We start from the raw sequence: 19,824 nt of genomic DNA, 5'->3' as shown, positions 1-19,824 counted from the left end.
TCACCTGCCTGTTAACAGCACAATTGATGCATAAGCTGCAAAGTTCATCAATATCGTTTCCTCTGCTGGTGTTTGCTGCATTGTACTGTACAAAGCTTTAGTTCTTAATGAGTTTGATTAGTTTCAGTCCTAAATTCTTATATCATGTTTGCATGCTTTGCACCCGATTTTGATTCTGAGTGTAAATGAACCTGGACTGTAACAAGGGTCCCAAGAAAGAGGAGAGAAGTAATGTGCCTGTGCTAGACTGCCACAGGTTGACCCAGTAGATCACAGTCCTCAGCATGTAATGATTGCAGGTATATTTCCAATAACTCCTGCCTAATCCTTCTCTCTTCACAGAGTACAAAACAAGCTGCTGCATTTTGCCACGAGCTACATGAGATGAATCCCTCCGACTTGGGTCAGATAACGCAGGAGTTCAGGGGACCACAGCTGGCAACTATGAAGCAGTTAACAGATGCAGAAAAACTGCGCAAGATTATCTGTGAGCTACTGGAGACCGAGCATACCTATGTCAAAGTAGGTCTTTTCTCAGATTTGCTGCAGTACTTGTAACGATTACTTGTATCCTCAAATTCTTTCACTTAAAAATATGTCCCTGCTGTGCATTGTGAAATGTTTCAAAAGTATGCATGGAAGTAATAATACCCACCCTGTCTGAATTAAATATGTTATTTGAGATAGGTACAAGTGAGACAGAGTGGATAATTACTATCAGTGTTCACTTTTGAAATGCTGCACAGTACACGGGCATTAACATTTTCTTGTAAGATTCTTTCACTCCATATAATTTGTTTAATATTTAAGTAAATCTAACTTAAAATAAGTTCATTAGTAAAGCATCACAAGATGTCATCACTGTAGACTGGGTTTGGCATGCAAACAAAAATAATTGTCATGAATTCTTTAACCTTTAACTTTCTGATTGGAAGGAAGGTGCCAGGAGCTAGAACTCTGGAGCAGTGAGATAAAGAGCCATTATCATTTGCTGCTTGTAAGATTGTTTTGTTTTCACAGTTATCGCAGATTTAATGGAAACTATAGCTGACCCCTTGTCTATATGAAAAATTATCAGCTTCCTCGGGTGAGGGATTGGTATCCTACCAGAAAGCATTCGAAGTTGGGAAAGTTTACCCAGACTGATAAATGAGGTTTTCTATGTATTACGTCCTAGACTAATATGAGCTATTGGTAGTGTCTATTCTTGGACATGGTTTGTGTTCATGGATATTTTTAGTAATTACAATGTATATAATTTCCCAATAAAAACGTTTTTTGTAACCATAAACCAAAGATCAGCTTTCCTGGAAAAGAATAAAAGTTCTCTTTTCTGGCACCACAGCGTGGTATCAGTCTCACCCAGGTAGTTAAGCAGCCAATGAACCCACAGCAGTGTACAACTGGACACACCTGCAATACTTCTGGAAGGAGAATGATGGCTGTGAGATTGGAAGCAGACCATTAAATAGCAGCAGAAAGCCTTTAAATGAATAATTTTTCTCTCTCCTCAGATCAATACTAAAACATTTACTGAAGGTATAACCTGCTCATTCCTAGCTGAGCATGAACTGTTCTGTACCGCCCCATAAAGTTTGACCCTTTTGCTCTATGATGTGCCACTTGTTTGCATGGAATAAACATAGAACAATTAATTTCTTGACCTCTTTTGTCTGATAAACTGTTCTGAGATATCAGAGCAATTTTGTTTCCATACTGGAAGTGGTTTGGATCTAGCATTTAGTGATAAGCCCTTAGGCTATAACTCTGGCTTTAATCCCTTTCAGTCAAACGTAAGGCTTTTGGGTTATAGGTGACAGTGCTACAACTTCTACACACAGCTCCACCAGCTCAGCACAAGCACAGAATGTGACCACCAGGAGGAATCTTTAAGTTTCCTAGCATGTAGCCAGATGGACTCAGGACCAATGGTTTATGCTCCCCTGCCAGCAGAAGGAGACCGAGTCAGGTTTGAAAGCTGATGTCACCCTAGATACACCCCCGCAGTGACCTCAGCCCTTCAGTATTTCTCCATCTCCAGCAGATGCGTACATGCTTTCCCTTTGGGGATTGCTGTATCTTTTGGAAGAAGAAATCCTACTTTTAAATTGGAGAAAAGATTGAGCCCCGCTCTCCTGCGGTGATTACCTAAAGGTCCCTCCCCCAGTTTGAGAATTCCTGAGGTGATTTCCAAGATCCCTCAGAGGTGTACCTTGGTTCGGTAGCCATTCCCAGCATGGACTTTGCAGCTGAAGCAGCTGAAAGGCATTGGGTGCAGGAAGCCGAGCATAGCGATGATGGGCAAAGCCCTCTTCTCTCACAGCTGGTGACCGTCTCTGTACTCAGCCGGTTAGCACTGAGCCCAGGTAAGAAACAAAAATAAAAAAAGGATTTCCTAGTGTGTAGCAGATGGACTCAGGACCAATGGGTATAGTGTGCTCCTGATAGCAGTTGGAGACGGAATCAGATTTCAATCTGACGTCAGCACTACACGAGACTTTGCTCTCCAGTTTTTTCCGTCTCCATAGCAGTTCGGGACTTCACACACGCTTGCACAGCGTTAGAAAACCAAACTCCAAATTTAAAGAAGAAACAAAGAAAACCTTACCTCCAAAACGAGCCCCGTTGTCCTGCGGTGATACCTAAGGATCCCTCCCCCAGTCAAGATTTCCTGAGATGATTTCTGATGCTCCAGAGGCCACCTTTAAGGGAGAGCGAGCCCTAGAAGCTCTCTACCCCTTGGACCCCGCAACGAAGGAACTCCTGAGGTTTCCCAAGGTCGACGTCCTGGTCTGCGCCACCACAAAGCGCACTACCATACCAGTCGAGGGAGGAGCTTCACTCAAGGATGCCAATGACAGATGGCAGGAATCCATCCTCAAGTAGTCTTACGATGTATCAGCTATGACCTTACAGATCGCTGCCTGGCTATGGCCAGGGACGCAACTACGCCAATAGAGGCATTAGACCCGGCAATATCATTCCTCACGGATGCGACCTCAGGCCTGGTATGCACCTCAGCCAGGAGCCTCTCGTCCTTAGTGGCAGCCAGAAGACAACTCTGGCTCCGAAGCTGGTCAGCCAACGCAACCTCTAAGAAGAGGCTCACGAGAATGCCCTTTAGAGGAACACTCCTGTTCGAAAGCAAACTGGACAAATTAGCCGACAAATGGGCCGAGTCCCCAGTACCCCGTCTACCGGAGGACAGAAACAAGAGGAACCATCGTCCCTCTCCCCGGGCACCCAAGGGCAGAGGATCCCAGCGTTTTAGACCATACAAAAACACTTACCAAGCCCCTCACCCCGCCGGCAGGGTCAGTCCTTTTGGAACAGACACAACAAAAAAGGAGCTGGCTCGGGACCAGGCCCCAGCCACAACATGCAATGAGAATCAGCAGACCCATCTACAGGAAGAGATCATAGGGGCCAGATTCGCCCTATTCTACCAAAGATGGGTCGAAATAACATCGGACAATTGGGTCCTATCCATCATCCAAGAGGGATACTACCTGGACTTCCACAGCATCCCACCGGACAAGTTTGTGATTTCTCTGTGCCACGACCCCTCCAAGAGGCAGGCAGTGGAAACCACACTATCAAACTCCTCGCCCTAAAGGCAATAACACCAGTGCCCACGCACCAACAAAATTCTGGGCACTATTCCATCTACTTCATCGTGCCCAAGAAAGAGGGAACATTCCGGCCCATACTGGACCTCAAGACCGTCAATCGCTACCTGAAGATACCCCACTTCCACATGGAAACCCTGCATTCGGTCATAAAGGCGGTACAACCGGGAGAATTCCTGACCTCCCTGGATCTGTCAGAAGCCTATCTCCACATACCAATCCATCGCATCCATCAGCATTTCCTATGCTTCGCGATATTGGACCATCACTACCAGTTCCAGGCCCTACCGTTCGGACTAGCTACGGCTCCCTGAACGTTCACCAAGATCATGGTGGTAGTAGCGGCGACACTGAGGAAAGAAGGAATCCTTGTGCACCCATACCTGGACGATTGGCTTATCAGAGCGAAATCGCCAGAGGAAAGCCATCAAGCAACCACCAGAGTCAAGGAACTACTGCAGAGCCTCGGGTGGGTCATCAACACACCCAAGAGCCACCTGCAGCCCTCCCAATCCCTAGAGTACCTGGGAGTCCGGTTCGACACCAAATAGAACAAAGTCACCCTTCCCCGTACAAGGAGAAGGAGATTGATGGAACAACTACGAGCATTGTTGAACTCCACTCTTCCCACAGCATGGGACTATCTCCAAGTCCTCAGACTCATGGCATCAACCATAGAAGTCGTCCCGTGGGCAAGGGCCCACATGCGGCCCCTACAACATTCCCTACTGTCACAGTGGAACCCAATGTCTCAAAACTACTCCACCCCCCTCCGGCTGGATCAAAGAAGTAATCAAGGCGGCCTACGTAGAGGCAGGCAAGCCTCCACGTCTACAAGTCAAGGCCCATTCCACAAGGGCCTAGGCAGTATCCTGGGCAGAAACCAAGATGCTGTCACCCACAGAGATCTATCAGGTAGTAACGTGGTCCTCCATCCACTCCTTCTCGAGATTCTATCGCCTGGATGTTCAGGCCAAAGAGGACACAGCATTCGCAAGGGCAGTACTAAATGGGCCACGGGCAGCCTCCCACCCGGTTCGGGAGTAGCTTTTGTACATCCCATTGGTCCTGAGTCCATCTGCTACACGCTAGGAAATGGAGAAATTATTTACCTGATAATTTCATTTTTCTTAGTGTAGACAGATGGACTCAGCACCCCACCCTACCCATGGCTGCCTCATAATCAAGAATGCTCAGGGGAAACCTCCCCCAGAGTACAACACAAGCATGGGTAAGCCAACCCTTAATATCTAGTTCAGATACCCATGTTCCCAGGTGTCTGCGCTTCTCGGTTGAGTGCCCTGGCGGTCTCCAGCTAGAAACCACGTCAATCAATCCGAGTAATCAAGTTACTCAAGTTAACCAAGTTAATCAAAATTATCCAAACACACATATATCCATAATTGCTTTTTGAGGAGAAAACTGGAGAGCAAAGCCTCGTGCATGGGTAGATGTAGTTCTGATGTCAGATTGAAAATTAATTCTTTAAGTTTCTTCGATTGAGCTCTGAAAGACAAGGTTCCATGAACATAACCAGTGCTATACTACCTACTACTGTGGTCTGTACCTATTACTATATACCTATATACCTATTACTATATACCACTCATATTACCACTCATATTACTATATACCACTCATAGTCTCCACTCCTCATTAGCTTTTGTGGTCCCATCAAACCATGTCTATCTAAATATTTTGTGATTTTATTCTTTATAATAGTTTCCATGATTTTTCCCGGCACTGAAGTCAGCTCACCGGTCTATAGTTTCCCGGATCACCCCTGGATTCCTTTTTAAATATAGGGGTTACATTGGCCATCTTCCAGTCTTCAGGTACAGGTCTGAAATTTCATTTTTTAGTTATTTCAGAACCCTGGGGTGTATACCATCCGGTCCAGATAATTTATTACTCTTCAGTTTGTCAATCAGGCCTAACACATCTTCCAGCTCCACCGTGATTTGATTCAGTTGATCTGAATCATCACCTTTGAAAATCTTCTCTGGAACAGGTATCTCTCCAACATCCTCTTCAGTAAACACTGAAGCAAATAAGTCATTTAATCTTTCCGCGATGGCCTTATCTTCTCTAAGTGCCCCTTTATCCCCTTAATCGTCTGAGCTCTCTCAGTATCCTCGTATGAACCTCATCCGGCCCCATGGCCTTGTCCACTTTCAGTTTTCCTAGTTCTTCCCATACATTCTCTTCTGTAAACGGTGTTTCATCTAAACTATCTCCACCTATGGTCTTGTCAACCAGCAATTGTCCTTCTCCAGGGTCATCTTTAGTGAATTTGTTTAATATTTCCGCCATTTCTTCATCTCTCTCCACATATTGTTCTTTTCACCTTTCAATTTCACTATACCACTTCGGGCCTCCCTTCTTTCTCTGATATATCTGAAAAATGTTTTGTCTCCTTTCTTCACCTCTTTGGCAATTCTTTTTTCCGCTTGATTTTTTGCTTTCCTGATTTCTATCTTTGTCTCTCTCATTTTTACCAGATATTGTTCATTGTGTTCCTTTTTTTTGGGATCCTTTATACTTCTCAAATGCTATTCTTTTTGCCTTAATTTTTTCAACCAGTTCCTTAGAGAACCAGATCAGTTTCTTTTTCCTCTTACTCTTCTTTACTTTTCTAACATATAGATTTGTTGCCTTTGTAATAGCTCCTTTTAATTTGGCCCACTGTTCTACCTCGCCCATTTTCTCCCAGTTTTCCAGTTCTTCCTTCATGTACATCCCCATTTTGACAAAGTTCGTATTTGTGAAATTCAAAACTCTGGTCTTTGTGTGAATTCTCTGTATCCTATTCGCAGTATTGAACCATACTGTCTGATGATCACTACTGCACAGGTGAGCCCCTACCCGAACATCAGAGACATTATCCCCATTAGTGACCACTAGATCAAGGATTGCACCCTCCCTGATGGGATGCATTACCATTTGTTTGAGCAAAGCACCTTGAAAGGTATCCACTATCTCTCTACTTTTTGTACATTCCGCAGAAGGGACGCTCCAATCCACATCTGTCAGATTAAAATCTCCAACAAGCAACACTTCTTCCCCAACTTTTGTATGTCCTTGATCAGGTCTCTGTCCAGGTCATCCGTTTGGGTTGGAAGCCTGTAGATCACTCCAGTAAAAATGGAAGCACCATCTTCTCTTTTTAGGAACGACCATAAAGCTGCTTCTTTATCCCACTCCCTTGCAATTCAGTTGCTTGAATATTGTTTTTGACATGCAGAGCTATTCCTCCCCCTTTTCTGTCCTTCCTTAACAAGTTATAGCCCAGGATGGCCACATCCCAATCCTGAGACCCTGTGAACCATGTCTCCATAACAGCAACAGTGTCCAAGTCCGCCTCCACTATTAGGGCCTGCAGGTCTGGAATTTTATTGCCCAAACTCCGAGCATTTGTAGTCATAGCTTTCCAATTTTTCTCCTTTCATTTGTTGTACTTCCTAGACCCCTATTCTGCTTTTTTGAGCTGATTGATTTTTTTCTCCTCCCACATCTTTTATTGCTTAGGGGTGACATGTCACTTTCATTGGTCATCTCCTTCCACTCCCATTCTTTAGTTTAAATGTCTGGAAATATATGATCTGAATTTCTCACTTAGCATCCTCCTTCTTGCTACAGACAAATATAGGCCATCCTTACCATATAGCCTTTTACTGCTCCATACATGACCCTAGCCTCCAATGTATCCAAAACCATTTTCTGTATACCAGTTTTTGAGCCATGAATTGAAATTATTTATATGGTATAGAGTCTCATTTTCCTTTGCACTTGTCTGCATTATACGTTGTCTATTTAGATGCCCATTTCCACCAGTCTCACAATGTTATCCTGCAATTACTCACAATCAGCTAATGTTTTAATTTTATGTCCATCTACAAATGTGATCACCTAATTTATTGCTCCCTTTTTCTAGATTGTTTATGAATACGTTAAACAGCAGCAGTCCCAGAACAGATCCCTGGGGCCCTCCTCTACTTACTTCTCTCCATGGGGGAAAACTGACCATTTTTATAAAGAAATAATGAATAAAACATTTGCTGTCCAGATTGAAGGCTTGATATCTTTTATTGGATCCACCAGATAATACAGAGTGAGGGGAAGTTTCAAATCCATTTCCATAGGGTAAACCAATGCTTTGCCCAGGAAAATAGGCTTTAAAATTGCCCGCCTTATATGCAGGTAAAAGTACCCATGTAAGGCTTTATGCATTTACTTTTTCTTGCAGTAACAAGAGATGTTCCCGGGGGCGGGGTTGGGAAGAGATTTCCATTATTGCACATACCTTTGAATTATTTTTTTTTAAATGTGTGCATATTCATGTTTTTCTAGGAAAAACTTACTCGCCTGTAAGTGAAAGTGTGAATTGTACTTACCCCAATGATGATGATTTTCAAAAGCCAATTACCTGGGTAAATACTGTTTTACATGGGCAAAAGGGCTGTCTGAAAACCATCCAGCCATAACCCCAGAGCACGCATACTTTTAGCCAGGATAAGGTAAGGCGTTCCTAGAGATGCTTCATGACTGGGATTAAGAGGTAGTGCTCCTACATTACATTTTCAAATGTATGGCATGCTGTTTCCCAGCCAGGTTTAGTTCACATAAAAAGCAGGTGCAAAAGTCTCTGGACCAGTTGTACCTCTGGGCACTTTTCAAAGGCAAAGCACAACCCAGACTTTTCCTTCGAAAATTCGTGCATAATCCATGGATGTAAAATTACCTATGGACTTTGCACCTGGGCGGGCTGTGTTGAAAATTGTCCCCAATATTATGCTACCTGAGCTGGAAAAGACTTATTTAAAGAAGAGACCTGCGGTGCACCAAAAGGCTTATGACGTGAGACCTGAGGACTTCAATATGTATACCTCAGGGGAAAGACAGAGGGAAAGGTAATAGAAACATTCAGAGATCTCAAAGGTATAAGTAATGCACAAATAGCAAACGTCTTCTTCAGCAGAAAGGAAATTCTAGAGCAAAGGTGGAGGACCAGCAATATCAGGAAATATTTCTTCATTGAAGGGGTTGTGGATGAATGGAATGATCTTTCAGGGGAAGTGGGAGAGGCAAAAACAGTGGTGGAATTCAAGAAAGTCCTGGAATAAGCACAAGAGGATGCCTAGTTGCAAAGAAGTGAAGAGAGAGCCAGAGATCAACTGGGATCTTTGGCAGTATACCAGTTAGTAAATTGGGTGGAATGGATGGGCCTCATGGGCCTTGCCTGCCATTATATTCTTTGTTTCTATGATAGACTCCAGTATGGCTCATATAGGGTAGCCTAATATCAGCTTGGTTTCTATGGGGCCCCAAAAGCTGAGGCACAATGATGTTGATTTCATTTATTTTGGTTCATCCGGTAAACAATGTCACAGCCCACAAACAATAACTGAATATAGAAGCATTTTATTGAAGGAATAAGCAAATATGATCAATAGGTCAAAGAGTAGATAAACATACATAACACAATATATATGTATTTATAATAAAGTATCTTTTGATCCCAAATACTTGTAGAATGGAAAATCCTATACTTTGTCTCATTTTGCTCATTGCACCGATTCTAATTCCAGGCTAGAATTTTATAAATATCATTTAGATTAACATCAACATGGAAGCACTGGCAAAACTTATCTAGACCTAACCTCTTTCTCTAGATGATTAGCAGCACTTATCACATTCAGTTTAATCTTGTTTGTTACTTGCATTTCATTTTTCTGGCTAATTTAATATAATAGTCGACAAAATTAAAATATGTAATCTTGCCTCTGTATGACTCCTTTTAGCCAGAAGACACACTGTGAATTCTGCTTACAGTTTAGAAAGACTAGAATTAATGCTGAAGGATATTTTTTTGTTTGATTTTTATCCCCCAGGACCTAAATTGCCTAATGGAGAGGTACCTTAAGCCACTTCAGAAAGAAACATTCCTCACCCAAGATGAGGTACGGCACCAGTTGTCTTGATTGGATATTATTTGCCATATTGTCTTTGCAAAGATGAACAGGGTTGTCTGTGCAAGGTTTTCAGTCTCCAATGTGTATCTTTTTTTTTCTTATTTTAGCTTGACGTTCTCTTTGGAAATTTGACGGAAATGGTAGAATTTCAGGTTGAATTCCTGAAAACCCTTGAAGATGGAGTGAGGCTAGTACCTGACTTGGAAAAGCTTGAACAAGTTGAGGAATTTAAGGTAAAGGAAAAGTGGCCAGGCTTTTGATAAAGAGCCAGCAGGGCATGAGGACCCTTCACTAATATGAAAATTGACTTTACTTTGTAACTTTCTATCTTTTTTTGGCATTTTTTGTGCACCTTCCCATAAAAAAAAAAAAAAAATCATTTCAACCATACATAATAGCTGCATTTGTTCTGGTTTAAGCTGTGCTTGGAGGATCATTCACAACAGGCATGCCTTTTCTGTTGAGTGATCCATATTTTTCCCCTTACCAGGTGGTCCTGATATGAGCGTGGGAGAGGGTTTCCTAGGAAAATAACAATGTTCCAAAGCACAGTTTCCTAGAACCATTATGTATGACCTTACTGTTTAACCGCAGGCTTTTTCACCTGAAGGCTTATGTACTGTAGCTGGGGCTGAGATTGGAATTCAGAGGGATAAACTGGAGATGTTGTCACAACACCACCTGGCTCATCCCTCCACCTGCTTTAGAGCTTCAGCATCGCCAGTCCCATAGTAACGTCTGGGCAGGTCTCAGAAGTGCTGCACAGAAAAAGGCTATTCATGTGAAGCAGTAAATTAAGGGTACACTAAGGGAGAGCTAGGGAAAATAGTAAAAATATTAACTTTATTAATTTTAATCAAAGGTTGGGAATAAAAACATGTGTTATCCGATTATGGATATTCAAGGTTATTGCTTCAGTGTTATATGTATTGTATGTCAAAAAAAAAAAATTTAAGTATTCATTTAAAAGCAAAGTTTCAATGTGATTCTTTGGTGGATTTTCCAGCATTGTTTAGATGTACTTCCTGTGTGCCATGTGAAGAGAGGAGCAGTTGAAATGCTAAACGGCCAGTCTCCTGGCACAGCCTAGATGCCTGTCTGTCATCTGCCGAACATAATCTCCTGCATACAGTGCACTTGTTAGACGACTGGTGCAGTGCTATCTAGCAAACGTGCACTTGAATCATTCATAAGCTATTGACCTTTCTTTACTGGCAGCAGGATCTTATTCTGGAGATAGAAGAAGGAATGCAGCTTTACCATTCCTGTGGTGTTGAAAAATGGGTCAGGCTATGGCAGGAGTTCCTCATGCATGTGCCAGTAGTAGTAAAAGAAATGGTGGGACTCCAACTTTTATAATACCTGTCATGATTCTTTGTCTCTTTGTTTGTGCACACAGATGGCTTGCTACATAGAGGAGATGTTCTCTAAACCAGTTCAGTGACTGGTTCGCTCATGTCTTCCAAGGCATGGGAAGATAACAGTAGTCCCCACTTGCCTGCATCTTCTGTAGAAGTAGCAGATGTTCCTTATCACTCTTCACTGAGCCTTAGAGAAAGATAGAGATACCAGTGTATATGATTTCTGCCGTCATTTTTGGAGTTGTGGAAGGAAAGCATGTCTTTGATCTGTATTTCCGCAGCTTCTGTAGGTTTTGCTTTTAGATATATTTGTGCTGTGTGAGAATTTGCCGTCTGATCTTCATATCTTTGGCCAATAAAGAGGGAGAACTAAAACTACCAGAGAATGTTATACAAACCAGGTTTTAACCTATAGCTACCCGGTCTCTGTACTTCTATGCACTGAACCCTTTCAGTTCTGCTGTCAGTCATATTCTCCATGATCCCTTAGCCTCCACAGACTGTGTGCTAAATAAAATAAAATGTAGTTAAAGATCAGATAGTCATTGTCCTCACGGCAAAGTCAAGTCAGCTCAGGTGGGACACCTCCACTGCAAATAATAAGCCAAGCAGAAATTCATGTAAATAGTGGGAAGATTGATATTCAAAAGCCATTTAGATGGTTAACTGAAAAGTTATCTATCTGTATGGCTAAACTGACATATTAAAAGACTTGTATGGCTAGATTCTAGCTTGGTTAATGAGTTATTTGGCTAGAATTTAGCCAAATATGTTGGGGGCATTCCAGAGGTAGGCAGGAGGTGTTTCAGGGCGGAGCAGAGTTAGCCATATAAATTAACTGGCTAACTCCGATATTCAGAGTTAGCCAGTTAACTTATGCAGCTGACGCTGGTTGTACCTCTTGCCGGTCCTAAAGTTATCTGGATAAACATGCCCGGCTAACTCTAAGCTTATCTGGCAAACTGGCTGAGCTGCTCGGCGATTGAATATTGCCGCCTTAGCTTTTATAGCTCTACCTGTTTTTCCAAAAAACAATATTTTTTTGTTTGTTTGTACATTGTAGAAAGTGTTGTTCTCTCTGGGTGGGTCCTTCCTTTACTACGCTGACCGCTTCAAGCTGTACAGTGCCTTCTGTGCCAGCCACACTAAGGTTCCTAAGGTACTGGTAAAAGGTAAGACACATTTCTCCCTTTCAAACGTTGTAAAAATGTGTAGAAATTGGAACTGGCAATTCTGTTTTGGCTTCTTTGCCTTCTTCCTTCCCCAAAGGGGGAACCCAAAGCAACTTATTGTGAATTGCATTAATCAAGGAATTGAGGATGTAGCTATTGAAAGGAGAAGCATGTATTGATGTTTTAAATGTAAAAGAATTTTTAGGCGTCTTAATAAACTTTGGTGTTGAAAAAAAGAACATGTAAGGCTAGATTTGTTGGTGACTTTGTGTTGGACTTAGTTTGTCCCCAGTCACATTTGAATATCAGCAGACTACATTACAATGCAGAGGGAAATATATTTAAGATGATAATAGAGTAGATTATCCATTGTACAAAAACTCCCAATATCCAAAAAAATGTGGTCCCTAGGCCAGGTTCCACTGTCCAGAATAACTTCTATGATCCAGAATTTGTGTGCCATGGAGACATCAGAACCAGGGCCTTGGAGCCCATCCTGCCTTGTTCACAGCTATTGGTGGTGCAAATGGGCACTTGGCAGATCAGCAGCAAGCATTGCTCCTTTCCATTCGCCAGCAATTCTGGCAGTGATGAGCCTGGTAGGAAAGCAGCCAAAAGGCCCTTTCGCTGCTAAGGACACAATATGCCAGTGTAAAGTAGGATACAATGAAAAAAAATGCAGGGTAAAAGGGTTAAACACCAATGTAGGAAAATCAAGTCAAGGAGTAAGTCTGTTATCAAACAGTCAACTTCTTTTAGAGAAAAGTCTAGGAGTGAAAACAAAGAGGTATGTGTTATCCATGCAGCAGAAAGTGTAATAGCTTAAAGAATATTGTGCTGCCATGGAGCTTTACAGTCCGCGAGGTGGACTCCCAGACAACTGCAAGGTTGTGTAGCTTTTCTACAGCTGTCCTGTTCATCCAGCATGGCACAATCTAAGGCTGCCTACCATATTCTTGAGAGAAGAAGAAAATAATTTTGACGTGAAGGTTTAAGTGAACTAGTTTTGAATGTCTGTGCAATTCTGCCTTGCTTGCAAGCCAGCCGCCCAGCACTTCACCTCTTTTTAAGTGACTCTGACAGAGATGCTGAGAAGTACGTGGGCGAGGGCTATAAGTCATCCACGCCTACCAAGCAACCACATACAAACTCTCACAGTAACTGGCTTGACATGCTATAAAGCAGCTGGTATGATTTAAAAGCACAGAAAGGCATGAGGATGGTGTTTCTGCTTATGAAGTGATTACCGTAGAAAGTCCTCTTCTCCAGTGACCAATAACACAAGAGTCTACCTGTTATGAACGTGCATAGCATCTACCTCACTGCTCTCTTCCCATATTGGCACCCTTGAGGTCACATCATCTACCTGCTCGAACTGAATGCCATGTGGCTTGAAGTCCTTATATGCCTACTAGTCCTTAGTTTCAGATGAGACTTTTTAGACATTCCACATCTGTAGCTTATTTATTTAAAAAGTCTTACCTCATCATAAACTATTGTAAAAATGTCTCCCCGCCCCCCCCCCCCCCCCCCCCAAACCAAGCTCCACAACAACAGCCTCCCTCACTGGCCAGGGCAGCGGGGAACTGCGACAGCGATGGAACATCAGCAAAGCAGGTGAGCTCTCCCCTCCCCCCACCCCCAACACTAGCGGAGAGAAGCCGGAGCCGAGGAGACTGCCTCCGCCCACTAACTCCTGCAGAGGGAGCAGGGAGGATGCAGGGCCTTACAAAATCTGGCAGTGACACTGATGGTGCCTGCGCCGTGAGGCACACGCACAAAGGAGTGCAACAAAGGAGCTTGCTCCATTGTGTGCCCCTTCATGCTGACCCGAAGTGCATACCCATTACAACCAGTTTGAAATTGCCAAAAGCATGGATCAGATATCCTTCATTGAGACTGTGCGAGGATGCGGACTGTATAGAGAAATAAGAAGTGTCCCAAGAAAAAAACAAAGAAGGATCACAAATTTGATCTTTCCTCGATAAGTAACAACTCTTCCACTATCTCTTACTGCTTAATGTTTACTCTACTCCTTTTAAAATTCAGTCTCTGGCAAAAAAAAAAAAAAATCCCTCTGATTATTGACCTGCTAGAGGATTTAAATCCCACTATTTTTTGTATCTCTGAAACATATCTGAATGACAAAGACAATGTACTCTTAAACCAAATCTCTCATCCTAACTATGAGGTATTTCATTTTCCTAGACCTAAACGAAAAGGATGGTGGCTTATTAATAATTAGTAAAAAGGAGCTTAAGTTAGTACCTTACAAAATAGAGATTAACCCTCCATGTGAAGTAGCAATTCTAAAATTTCTACAACTAAACCTGACTGGTCTATTGTCCTCCAGGTACTATACAAAAAGACTTCTCCCCAATGATTGATTTATTCACTAAGGTGTTTCCATCACTGGACTCTATCTTAATTGTAGGAGACTTTAACATACATGTAGATAAAACTCCAAGAACCAGAGCCTGTGAAATGTTTTTAGAGACAATGGAAGCATTGGGATGGTCTCAATTTGTTTCTAAAGTGATAAAGCAGGACATATCCTAGACCTAATTTTTGCCAATAACAGTAATTATAGAATAAATACTTCAGATCATAGTGCCTTGGTCACCAATTAATAAAGGCAGAAATAACCTTTCTCAACACAACTCACAAAAGTAAAGATAATGACCATACTTTTTACTTTCAGGAGAAAAATAGGTACTGAGGTACTTGCAGAAACAATAGAAAATAAGCTCTGTGAACTAAATCAAGCAAATGCTACAGCGGCATTTGAGTCATGGGATCAGGTTGTGAATGAAATAGCTGAAAACCTCAGCCCTGTACAGATGAAAACTATTAACAAAGAAAGGAATACCTCTAAACACATGAAGCCCTGGTTCAATGAAGACTTAAGACGCACAAAACAGAATCTAAGAAAACCAGCGAAACAATGGCGGAAAAACCCATCCACCGAAGCTCTAGGAAAATATAAATCCCTCCTAACAAAATTCTGCACACTAACCAACAAAGCAAAAAAAGATTACTTTGCTAAACAGATTCACAATGTATTATTTAACTCTAAATTGCTCTTTGATGTTAGAAATTTAAAGACCCAACATCATCCATCCCGATAAACTCTAACTTCTCAAAGAATGCCTGCAGTGAATATGCCACATCCTTTCTAGACAAAATCAAAAGGTTGAAAACCCAATTACTTATCTGTTCCCCCACAAAAGCACCTGAAGATACTCATGGCCTGATCAAATAGTCCATGTTCTAATCTTGAAATTAGTCAAATCATAACCAAAATTAATCCTGCAGTTCACCCACATGATCCAGTTCCAACAAGTTCCTTAAAACAAGTACTCAGTGTCATAATGCCGACAATCACTATCTTAATTAATCTTTCTCTTGCAAAAGGAATTGTACCAAATGGGTTAAAACAAGCTGTAATAAAACCAATTCTGAAAAACAAAACCGGCAGAATCGATGATTGGTACAACTATAAGCTCATATCCAACTTTATTTTTATTTTATTTATTTCTTTTATATACCGACATTCGATCGAGATATCACATCGGTTTACAGGAAACATAAAAAGGGCGGGGTCCGCCATATTTTACATTATAACATGATTTTATAAAACTTGTCTTTTTATTTTTTTACTAATTTTTACTAATTACTAATTATTTTTTTACTAATTTTTTTTACTAATTTTTACTAATTATTTTTTACTAATTTTTACTAATTATTTTTTACTAATTTTTTACTAATTTTTACTAATTATTTACTAATTTTTACTAATTATTACTATTTTGTACTAATTTTTACTAATTATTTTTTTACTAATTTTTACTAATTATTTTATAAAACTTGTCTTTTTATTTTTTTACTAATTTTTACTAATTACTAATTATTTTTTACTAATTATTTTTTACTAATTTTTTACTAATTTTTACTAATTATTTACTAATTTTTACTAATTATTACTATTTTTTACTAATTTTTACTAATTATTTTTTTACTAATTTTTACTAATTATTTTATAAAACTTGTCTTTTTATTTTATAAAACTTGTCTTTTCTGTCAAAAGTACTGGAAAAAGCAGTATTAACTTGCGAACCATTTGGATGATCATGATATTCTATACCCAAATTAATTTGGTTTTAGGAAGCATCGTTCAACTGAGACATTACTTTTCTCTTTAATGGACTCTGTTTTAAGATGGTTTGATACTAATGAATCTTATTTTCTTGTGCTAATCGATTTAACAGCCGCCTTTGACCCATTGGACCAAACCCTTTTTTGCCATCAGCTGAGCAACATTGGGATTGACTGTAGTGTTCACAGATGGTTCACCTCCTTTCTGTCTAAGAACATTCCATGTTAAATTGGGCAATTACACATCTGACACTGTCCATAATGATATAGGTGTCCCTCAAGGCTCAGCCCTCTCAGCAACAGTATTCAATATTTATATGCTCCCACTGTGTAAACTATTAGCTGATTTAGGAATTACATTCTTCTTGTATGCTGATGACATACAGTTCTACATCCCATTCTCCAAATCATTTGGAAATACAGTATCGACACTAACAACAATAATGAAAGCAATACAGCAGGAACTATCACAACTTAAACTAATATTAAACCCCAAAAAGACTGAGATCATTTTGTTAAGTAGAAACTCTTCGACAGATAAACCACCGGCCACAGATCTGGGTAATTTTCAAATTACTCCCTCAAATCAAGTACAGGATTTAGGGATCCAGCTAGATGAGAATCTTAACATAAAAAAAGCACATCAACAAACTAATGAATACACTATACACCAAACTGCGTATATTACATTGTTTAAAACCTTTACTTGACATTTAAGGACTTATGTACAGTACTGTAAACTCTAAGGGGCGGATTTTAAAAGAGTTACGCGCGTAACCCCGAAAACCCACTCCTGCGCGCGCCGAGCCAATTTTGCATAGGCCCGGCAACACGCGCATGTCCCGGGGCTTGAAAAAAAGGGCGGGGAGTGGGTGGTCTGGGGGCGGGACTGAGGCCTCTGGCACAGTGGCTGTGCCGGGAGATCGCGCGCTGGCTCTTGGCTGGCGTGTGCAACCTACGCCTGCCCAGAGGCAGGTGCAACTTTTAAAATAAAGGGGGGTGATTTAGGTAGGGCTGGGGGCGGGTTAGGTAGGGGATGGGAGGGGAAGGTGGGGGTGGGCAGAAGGAATGTTCCCTCCGAGGCTGCTCCGATTTCCCTTAGGGCTCGGCGCGCACAAGTGTGCACTCCTTGCGCGCGCCGACCCTGGATTTTATAACATGCACGCAGCTGCGCGCGCATAGTATAAAATCGGGCATAGCTTTTAATATCTGCTCCTAATTTTCTCAAACCTAGGCTACTATAACTCCTTATTGCTCAGTCTTCCTGCTAGTACCCTAAAACTATTGCACCTACTACAAAACGCCTCAGCATGACTCTTGGTAGAAACTAGGAAATTTGATCACATCACACCCTTACTGATTTCACTGCACTGGTTTACCAATACAAGCTCGAATCTATTTTAAGCTATTAACGCTAATAAAATCATTCAATCCAATAATACCTGTATGATAAGAGTGACTTTACAACCATACACACCTCATCGAACACTAAGATCTCAAAATAAAGGACTACTAACTGTACCCATAATATGGAGCACACATCTGTCACAAATAAGAAATCATGTGTTCTCCATAACAGGTCCAAAACTCTGGAATTCACTACCTGAGATGTTGCATTTGATATCAGATAGAAAGAGATTTAAATGTGAGCTAAAAACATGGCTATTCAAAAATGCATGTAACCTAACTTAAAACAACAGAAAGTAAAGAAGCATATTAATAAGAATGACAAAGGATACAAATGGAAGAATGAAAAATAAATCTAATAAATATGAAAGAACTCTGCCCAACATAATTAATGTGACATCTGTAATATTAATTGATGTATATAGATGGAATGAACATTTCATTTAATACTTGCTTATAAATACAAACCAGTAACCCATCTTTAATTGACAGCACCACCAGGGTCTTCCTGGTGGTGCTGTCAAAGACTTGTGAATTTTCACTACAATGCAAAATAAAAATGCCCCTCTCTCTCTGTGTTATCCATCCTACTCTTAAAGCTTCAGATACCATATTAGTTATCAATTGAAATAATGAAGGTGTGAGATCTTCTGTCAATATTAAATAAAACTTATCTGATAATGGTATAGAAGTATATATTAAATAAATAAATAAATAATTGACCATATACTTCCCCACCTTTGTCTGCTGGTTTTATAATCAAATTTTCATCTTTTGATGAGGATGTTAAAGCCTCCTGTTCTATACCAGATAAATTATTATAAAACTGATCTCTCCCTTTTTTGTGGGATAAGATTAATGCTTTCTCTGATCTATCTATCCATCCATCAATTAGCCCCAATCGATCTCCATATCCCCCTCCGATTACACTACTCAACAAGACCGACAAGAGATGCTTACAAAGGATCTCTTCAAGTACCTCCAGCCAAAACTACCAGACACATCACGCTCAGAGATCGGGCCTTCTCCACAGCTGGTCCAACTTTATGGAACGCCATTCCCCCGGATCTTAGAATGGAACCCAGCATCTCAACTTTCAAGAAAAGACTCAAGACGTGGCTGTTCACGCAGGCCTTTCCTAACTCCAACATTACTTAACTCCCTCCAATCAACATACTTCGCTAGTAATAGCTTTAATAGCCACCTCTTATAATGTTATTATATATATATACAATTATCTGATCTTCATTTTCCTTCTTACTCCAAGTTATTGATTCCCTGTTACATGTAACTGCTTTTCTGCACCATTGTTCAAATTGTAAAGTTTATTGCACCCCTGTTTCTTGTGAACCAGCATGATGGGACTACCGTCTTGAATGTTGGTATATAAAAAAAACTTAAATAAATAAATAAAATAATTGTTAACTTTGTAAACCATTATGATCTTTACATGGAATGACGGTATATAAAATGTTTAAATAAATAAATAGTGACTCAGTATAATATAATAACAAACCATAAATTAAGCATTCTAGTTCAATACAGCAAAAAATTGTAATTGCAAAGAAATAATACATATTCAAAATGACAAATCCTTGGTCACAAAAGTAAAACATCAGAACTTTGTTAAATATAGAATAATTTTAATAAAAGGTTAAAAACTAGCCTAAATCATAAAGAATAACCATTAGAAAAGCAGAGTGATAGCAATTTTTATTTTTATGTAAAATAATTTCATACTTACACTATCCCTAGGTGCTAGGTGAGATACAAAACAGTAAAACAAACCACCACCACCAAGTTAATGTGCAGATTATAGTAAAGAAAAGGCTGACCCAAATCTTGAGAGCTAAAGCCAATTAAATTCCATCAAAAGCTTCTTAAGAGACCACAAGTAATCTCCCCAAGGCAACAAATCATCAATAGATCTCAGGGAGAATCAGGATTCATAACCTAATAGTTTTCAGGTTCTGTAAGAAGTCATCATAATTGGTCAAGGAGCAAGGTGTCAAAGGCTTGCTACTTTCAGCACCTAATTTTTTTATTACTTTTTTTTTTAACCAAATAGACACTTTTTCTTTTAACAGCACTGTTCTCTGTTCTGCTTTTTTAACATATAGGGATAACA

The 19,824-nt window shown here is 40.5% G+C and overlaps 1 protein-coding gene across 10 annotated transcripts in view; it reads left to right on the top strand.

Moving 5' to 3' along the window:
• The window catches only part of TIAM1 (T cell lymphoma invasion and metastasis 1), a 357,042-nt gene that overhangs the window by 288,137 nt on the left and 49,081 nt on the right, over nt 1-19,824 (top strand). For all 10 annotated transcript variants that reach the window (XM_029603612.1, XM_029603607.1, XM_029603606.1 and 7 more), the window contains 4 exons: nt 343-522; nt 9,521-9,589; nt 9,709-9,834; nt 12,026-12,134. In XM_029603612.1, coding sequence (XP_029459472.1) covers nt 343-522; nt 9,521-9,589; nt 9,709-9,834; nt 12,026-12,134 — 484 coding nt within the window. The remainder of the gene's footprint in view (nt 1-342; nt 523-9,520; nt 9,590-9,708; nt 9,835-12,025; nt 12,135-19,824) is intronic.

The sequence above is a fragment of the Rhinatrema bivittatum genome, chromosome 5 (genome assembly GCF_901001135.1).
Source record: "Rhinatrema bivittatum chromosome 5, aRhiBiv1.1, whole genome shotgun sequence".
NCBI lineage: Eukaryota > Metazoa > Chordata > Amphibia > Gymnophiona > Rhinatrematidae > Rhinatrema > Rhinatrema bivittatum.
The sequence above is the reverse complement of the archived record's forward strand: the minus strand, read 5'-3'. Positions and strand labels throughout refer to the sequence as shown.